Source organism: Xenopus laevis, chromosome 3L, assembly GCF_017654675.1.
Source record: "Xenopus laevis strain J_2021 chromosome 3L, Xenopus_laevis_v10.1, whole genome shotgun sequence".
In the NCBI taxonomy this organism is placed as follows: Eukaryota; Metazoa; Chordata; class Amphibia; order Anura; family Pipidae; genus Xenopus; species Xenopus laevis.
The window spans coordinates 157,239-165,252 of NC_054375.1; the positions used below are offsets into that span (position 1 = coordinate 157,239).

The window sequence follows — 8,014 nt, forward strand, 5'->3', positions numbered from 1 at the left end:
TGTAGCTTGTTACAGTGGATTTGATTCCACTATTAAAGTACTGAACCAGTAATATAACTAGAGGGGGGCGGGCCCTGGCGTGAGACGTGCAACCGGGCCCCCTGCCCCCCTCTGTACATCCAGAATTCCGCCAGAGTCAGTGGCGCACGAGCTGCTGGGGGGCCCTTAGGGGGTGCGGGCCCTGGCCCAATCGCACCCCCTGCTCCCCCGGTAGTTACCCCACTGTACTGAACCCCAACCCCAACTAACCAGGACCCTTGATCAGAGGTGAAACTCATGTACAGTGTCGGACTTGCCCAATGGGTTACCTGGAAAAGTCCCGGTGGGCCCAGGTGTCAGTGGGCCCTTATGCTGCTAGACATGTGGCCTATTTAATGGCCATTCCCTATTTCTATAAGAACAAAGTGGCTAAATAGATGAAATAATAGATTATAGTGTGTAAAGAAAAGAGACTAGGAGAATAGAAGTTGAGTGAGGAGAGGAATAATAATACTACTAAGAGTGGCACCTGGTCTAAGATTAATGTGTGGGCCCCTAGTCAAAGGTTTTTGGTTGGGCCCCTGGTGTCCCAGTCCAACACTGCTCATCTGATGGCTTTTTGGCACCTGGCCCTTCCATGGGATGATGGGATGCAAGGGGTGTCTGGCCATGTAAGTGAAAAATTGGGCAAACATGATTTATCCCTAAATGCAAGATCAGCGGTGGGAACCCTTGAGATACTTCTGGTAGCAGCTCCTATTTGTTATACGTGTAAAGGTTCTGGGTGCATAAACGGGCTGCCCAATTAGGGGAATGTTTGCCTTTCTGTCTGACTCCCATTGCCATATTTGTGGATTTCAGGGCTACAGTGCAGTGCAGGAATATATTGCGACTCAAGGGCCTTTGCCGGAGACCAGGAATGACTTCTGGAAAATGATCCTTCAGCAGAAGTGTCAAGTTATTGTCATGCTGACTCAATGCAATGAGAAGCGCCGGGTAGGTATTTGGTCACTGGATGGGTGGAATGTGCACTTACTGAACAATCCCAGTTTAATGGCACCAAACAGCCCCATAAACCCTTCCCATGACAGAATATTTCAGACTAGATACAGCCCTTTGTGCACTTTGCTCTGCTTTATCTCTATTGGGTGACGTGGGATTCACTTGGTGACATAGGCTTGTGTATTGCCCTTCTAGCAACTAGAACCATCCCTTCCCCCACGTGTTCTGCTCGTGCAATAGATACTGGTATTTCCTCATGGGCATGGCTTGTAGGCTGGAAGAAAGGCAAACAAGGTATTAAAGGCAAAATATCCTGTTTTCCAGATTAAATGTGATCACTACTGGCCATTCACTTCAGAGCCAGTAAATTATGGAGACATTACAGTGGAAATGGTGTCAGAGGAGGAGCAATCGGACTGGGCGCAGCGAGTATTTAGGGTCTCATATGTGAGTAATTATAAGTATCAATGAATTGCCCTGTCCGTCTAACTAGAATATCAAATAATGTGTTTCTGGCTTGGTCGATCTTGTTTTGTTACCCCCAAATTTCAGATTCATTTCTGTTCCCCCAGTCACTCCCACCCCCCTTCATAAATGTCTCATTAGAAATGATAATAAATGTCTGAGCAGAGGCTTTGCTGGGAGAGGGTGAATAACATGTTCCTCTCATTTGGGCCTGTGTAGGGTGATGAGAGCCAGTGTGTGACACATTTTAACTTCACGGCCTGGCCAGACCACGGGGTGCCCACTGTCAATGCAGCCGAGAGTGTTCTGCACTTTGTACACGTGGTGAGACAGAAGGCCTTAAAGACAAAAGGACCAATAACGGTGCATTGCAGGTAAGTCACTCACTTTGCTCCAGTGCTGTTACCTACATTCTAACTTGTGCCAGACAGATTGAAACTAATTGCTGCTTAGCAGGAGCGATCCTACCCAATGAGCCGCCTGAGACGGCCTTCGTTTTTACCACCTCCCCACGGCACTCACCTTCAGCGCCAGATGGGGGTCCACATCACTAGTGCAGAGAGCGCAATTGCACTCTCTGCACTAGAAGAGCCGGATTTCCGGGTTTAAAACTGGAAATTCGGCTCTTAGTTACCAGAAGCGGCATTTTTGCCGTCCCTGGCAACCAGGGGGGGTGCTGCCGCCTGAGGGGTAACTGCACTGGGGCAATTTAGCGCCTATGTTGAAGAAGCAGAAATAAAAGGGAAGGAACAGAGATTTAGTTGGTCTGTTGGAACCATAGCAGACAACTTGCAATTTCCCAGTGAATAACTTTGGGCCTTCATGGCCTGAGACTCGTTTCAGTGGAAGACGAAAGACAAGAAATTCTTCTCACTCGCCCATATCTATATATATATTTAGATTTTAGGGCTCTTACACACAGGTGTTTTTTTTTTTAAATGCCCACGGAACGCGGAAAAAACACATATATTGTGCTTAAATGCGTTTTAAGTGCATTTTTTTCCGTTCCAGACACAACCATTTGTTCTATTTGATTGAACATGCGTCAATCGCAAGAAAATGCAACATGCTCTGTCTAATCAAATGCAGTAAAATGCAAATGGAGTAAAACTCAACTCAGAACGCTTATGAGTACAACCTGGCATAATATAATGGAATCAATTTGTGTTTATTTGCGCTCAAACCTGCGTTTAAACACAAAGTTAAAAAAACACCCGAGTGTAAGAGCCCTTAGGAACACAAGGGGAGCCCTGGAGCAAGGAGCAGTTCAGGAAACAATTAGGATTTATGCAGGTAAGGGCTCTAACTGACGAGCGGTTGTAGCTGCGCTCCCCTGCGTTCCGTTTTTCTGCGTTCAGCCGCAGGGGAGCGCAGGAATAGACGCATTAGATTTTTTCCAATGGGGCTGTACTCACACAGGCGCATGTAGGCGCCGAATGCAGGTTGAGACGCAACATGCTGCATTTTTCCTGCGTTCGGCACCTACATGCGCCTGTGTGAGTACAGCTTAGCAAGAAGAAAACCGGCACTCAGAGCTCAATGCATGCGGGCAAAGCCCTGCGTGTTTGTTGCAACGTTACGGGCTTTGCCCGCATGCATTGAGCTCTGTGTGCCAGTTTTCTTCTTGCTAAACGTATTTCATTAAGGGTTGCCGATCCCTTTCAACTGTGCACCAGGCCAGCTTGTGCCGGTGGGTTTTGGAACTTGGACTGTGTGAGTACAGCCCCATTGGAAAAAATGTAATGCGTCTATTCCTGCGCTTCCCTGCGGCTGAACGCAGAAAAATGGAACGCAGGGGAGCGCAGCTACAACCGCTCGTCAGTAAGAGCCCTTATTCTGCAATAAAACGAAGTGGTTGCAGTAATATATATAAAGTAGCAGGTATTAGCTGAAAGGGTTAATCTGCCACTAGCAGTGACTGCAGGCCGAGTGCAGACGGGGTGCCTTAGGCCACATGGAGCACATCCAAGTATCAACTCCTCTACTGCTGCTCTGCTGCCACCCGAATACATTGGCTCAGCTCGGTGCAGTCAGATGCGCAGAGATCAGGGTGAAATGCAACATCTTGCAGGGCATATTTTTATTCTCAGTCCAGACCAAGGCCCTATTTCTTTAATGGATCAAAGACTAGTAGGTAAATACAAACAGCTGCCCAAAAACTAGAAGGGAAATAGAGTAGAAGGGAAAGACTTGGCAGAGTTGTGAAGTTGCAGCAGGAGAAACACACGGAGCTCAATGGACTCTGAATGCAGCAGCACCAGGCCTGGACTGGCAAACTGTGGGTTCTGCCAATTGCCAGAGGGGCTGCTATAAGGTGCCATAGAAAGTCACTATTTAGTGGGCTGCTGGGGGCTGATTGGGCCTCTGTGTATCTGAAATGCCAGGGCCTATTTTAATCAGGAATCTGACTCGTTCACTGGAAATCTCGTACTAAAGACTCTAGAACCATCATTCACCCCTCACTCTCCCCATAACCCAGGCAGTGGCATCAGCTGACTGTAAGGGTTACTCTGTAAAGCTTCCCCTCAAAGCTGATTGGTTAGCACCCTTGGAAGGGTTAACTCTTTAACCACAAGGTATGAGTTCCCAGCAGTTTAGGACATAAAGGGCTAGATTTATCAAAATGTGAGATTAGAGCTGACCACTAAAAAAACTCACCCACTTTCTACTCATTCCTATGGGATTTTTGGGACTGCATTAACTAATGGGAGAAAGTTATAGTTCACTAATTGATAAATACACTTGCCATAGGAATGGATAGACAGTGGGTGAGTTTTTCTGTGGTCAGCTCTAATCTCACATTTTGATAAATCTAACCCTACGACATTGTATGCATGCCTTCACATATGGCCTCTCCTATAAAGAAAACAGGGATTGTTTGTTGATATGACAATATACTCAAGCTGACCAACTGCAAAACATTAACAATTCGACCATTTCCAACCACTGCCCCCGGCCATTTGTATTTGAGGCTCTTTTTGCAATGCCGGTGAATATGCCACTGACGAGAGTATAGATAATGCTGCCACGGCTATAGGTTTGTATAAGTCATGGAGCTAAATGAGGAAAGCAGAGGAGGTGTCCACCCTCTAAACCATTGGGAGCATAACTGAAAAATAGAAAAAAATGTAAAGAAAATGAAAAACAGGAGCAATCCCAGCTCACAAAAACATGTCTCCATGGAACAAATAGGCCCCAGAGTAACATGCATGTGCTTCATAAATCATTTCATCAAACCTCTCTTTGGTTGGTGGATTTTGGTTCCCCCAGTTATTAGGTGCATTGCTCAAACTGTGGAATGCTTATTTACAAACAGAAAGACACTTACATATATGTGGGTGCTCCTTGCACCCAGGGTCACCACCACCTGCTTATGTGAATGATGTGCCACGTGTAGTGCAGGGAACATGGATACAAAGTTACCATATGGTGGTGACCACTTCCTTAGCTGGTTGCACCTACACATGCAACTAAGATGCACCCATTTTATTTGTGGGAACCCTGTATCTGGCACACGCACAGAGATCTATACTCTTATTGACTTTCTGCAATTCTATCCCGCAGGGTCTACAAGTTCCCACGCAAGTGTTGCCTGAAATTATGCGGAAATTTGTAGAAATAAGTTGTTGTGATTTGCACAAGTTTTTTACTTTTGCACTTTCAATAAATGAGCACTTGCCCCATAAAACTCTGCTCCCTATAGTGATTGTATTTCATGGGACGTTGTGGGAGTCTGTGCCAATGACTTGCGTTTATCTCTGTGCCAATGACTTGCGTTTGTCTCTGTGCCAATGACTTGCGTTTGTCTCTGTGCCAATGACTTGTGTTTATCTCTGTGCCAATAACTTGCGTTTCTCTCTGTGCCAGCGCTGGTGTGGGCCGGACAGGAACCTTCATAGCACTGGACTGTCTAATGCAGCACATCAGAGATCATGAATTTGTTGATATTTTGGGACTTGTGAGTGAATTACGCTCATACAGAATGTCTATGGTGCAGACAGAGGTAAGGCAACTTGTTTTATCATTTATTCCCATGTAAAGGGACCCCATTATTTAAGGGGAAGAAATCCAGACATTGTGGATTTACTAATGTTCAGTACAGATGTTTTTTTTTTTGCACAAAGTTGTTTTTCAGTAAGTACATTTTTTTTTAGTATAGTTTTATTTAGCTTATACATTTTTTTAGAACAGTATTTTCACATGTATGCGGAGGGAAACACTTAAGAGCTCAGTAAATCAACTAAGTGAAACCGGATGAAATCAAAGAAACGAGAAGGGAAAATGTGAAATGTTAATAAATAGAACCCTTGTAATAATTTACAATAATAGAGCCCTTGTAATAATTTTATCTTCTAGACAGTGATGGGAAATGCATTTTATTGATTGTATGTAGTACATTACCATGTCCACATTTTATTTTGTGCAACGCGCATGGAGCTGCATCTGAATCCGCAAGGGGCCCCTGAGCAGCCTGTTGAGCAGCGCGCACACAGGGATCCACTGAAACTCTCAGCATTTCATTTAGTGACCAACTCCCAGAATGAAAGTATTTAGTTCTGGGCTGCCACAATCTCTAGTTGGGTCCATTATAAAATACATCTAAAAACAGCACTTTGTTGGGCAGATATTTCCATTGGGCACTTTGTTAGGCAGATATTTCCGTTGGGCAGATATTTCTGTTGGGCAGATATTTCTGTTGGGCACTTTCTTGGGCAGATATTTCCATTGGGCACTTTGTTAGGCAGATATTTCCGTTGGGCAGATATTTCCATTGGGCACTTTGTTGGGCAGATATTTCTGTTGGGCACTTTGTTGGGCAGATATTTCTTTTGGGCACTTTGTTGGGCACATATTTCCATTGGGCACTTTGTTGGGCAGACATTTCCATTGGGCACTTTGTTGGGCAGATATTTCTGTTGGGCACTTTGTTGGGCAGACATTTCCATTGGGCACTTTGTTGGGCAGAAATAAAACACTAAGGCAAATGGAACTTTTCTTTACGTAGAAAACTCTTTTCTGTCTCTCTTCCCATAGGAGCAATTTGTATTTATTCATCAGTGTGTGCAGCTGATGTGGAAAAAGAAGAGGCAGCAGTTCCGCATTAGTGATGTTATTTATGAGAATGTCAGCAAGTCATAAGGTTCATCTTCTGTGTAAGTGGGGCCCGAATTCATTATTCATCATATCTATGCACCCCATAGTAATGCTCAGGCAGTAACGGACCTTACTGGGGTATTTCAAGGAAGTGCTGTCGTTTATGGGATACAATGGGAGTGTTACATTGTGTTTAACCTGCTGTTGTTATTATATATATCTTCTATTCTTTCAGTACAATCATCTTCACTGACTTCAGATTCTTAACTGGTGGCCATTTCTACATCAACACTGGCCGCTGACTGTGGCTTTGTGAATCCGGGTTTGTGGAGAAGCCAAGGGAAGTCTTCGCCTTAAAGAACCTATTGTGTCTTTTGGACAGTTTTCTTTATGCAATTTGTGGGACCAAATTTAATCTGAAAAGGCATATTTTCTGGGCAAGCAGAGGAACGCTGTCGTGGGTGTGTTTATTCGGCTTTTGGTTTAAACTGAGCAAGCGCAACACACAACACTGAAGAGACTTGATGTTAACACTAGAGAGTAATGTTGGCATTTCAGCTACTGAGTGACAACACCTCATTTAAGCAGAATAGAAAATGGAAGAAGTCCAGAGAGTGAAGCCCGTATACCCGAGTCAGGACACGTTTGTTACATTGACGGGAGCCACTAAATAACTGCAATGGAAGCAGAATTGGTTCCTAATATTTATGGTAGTAGTTTCATCCGCACAGTTCCTTGCACTCCACCCATGATGGGGCAACTTCATTGGTTTCCATAGTTAAAGGGGCAGCATCTCTGCCTTTGGTACCTGACATTATTTGGTGTTTAGGATTAAATCTACTTTGGGATCACTGGTCCTATTAGAAAGGGAATAGGATTAAGCTTGTGAGTCTGCTCTCAGCTCTGAATGGCGGATTTATTATGATGGGAACCTGCCATTAGCAAGGGGTTGTAGTAGAAGCTTGGAGCCTGTGAGTGGCGCTCACTCTCTCACCTTCTTAAAGAAATGTTTGAATCCGTGGGCCATGCCATATGAAAAGCAAGGGCCCTATATCTTGTAATTATCCGGTAGATCTAACTTTTGTTTGTTGTTGTGTCACTAAAACCACACATGTATGTTCAATGGGTTTTCCCATGGAGATCGGATGTAAAAAGCAGTTCCGACACTGGCTGCGGATCACTCCATGGTGCTTAGTTTATGGACCTGTGAAGAGACTGCACACGTAAATAAAATGATGACAAAACTATTGAGCAGATATTCTTTATATTGTATCTTTGCTATCAGCTGCCGGGGCAATTGATCGAGATACAAGGCTTTCTGCAGATTCTAGAGAGACAAAGTTCACGGTAAATGTTGCTGTTGTGTCAATTGCTCCTCGTAACAATCTCCCAAAAGGACATTCACATGACAATGGAAGCAGCAGGAGGAAGCCGTTATGTGACAGAAGTGATAATATAGTAATAACCCAAACCC

General features: G+C 44.5%; 1 protein-coding gene across 2 annotated transcripts in view; it reads left to right on the forward strand.

The window, feature by feature from the left end:
• Nucleotides 1-7,787, forward strand: part of ptpro.L (protein tyrosine phosphatase, receptor type O L homeolog) — a 45,037-nt gene extending 37,250 nt beyond the window's left edge. For both annotated transcript variants that reach the window (XM_018251803.2, XM_018251804.2), the window contains 6 exons: nucleotides 841-975; nucleotides 1,306-1,428; nucleotides 1,666-1,820; nucleotides 5,314-5,449; nucleotides 6,481-6,599; nucleotides 6,776-7,787. In XM_018251803.2, coding sequence (XP_018107292.1) covers nucleotides 841-975; nucleotides 1,306-1,428; nucleotides 1,666-1,820; nucleotides 5,314-5,449; nucleotides 6,481-6,585 — 654 coding nt within the window. In that variant the 3' untranslated portion in view covers nucleotides 6,586-6,599; nucleotides 6,776-7,787. The remainder of the gene's footprint in view (nucleotides 1-840; nucleotides 976-1,305; nucleotides 1,429-1,665; nucleotides 1,821-5,313; nucleotides 5,450-6,480; nucleotides 6,600-6,775) is intronic.
• The last annotated feature ends 227 nt before the right edge of the window (nucleotides 7,788-8,014 follow it).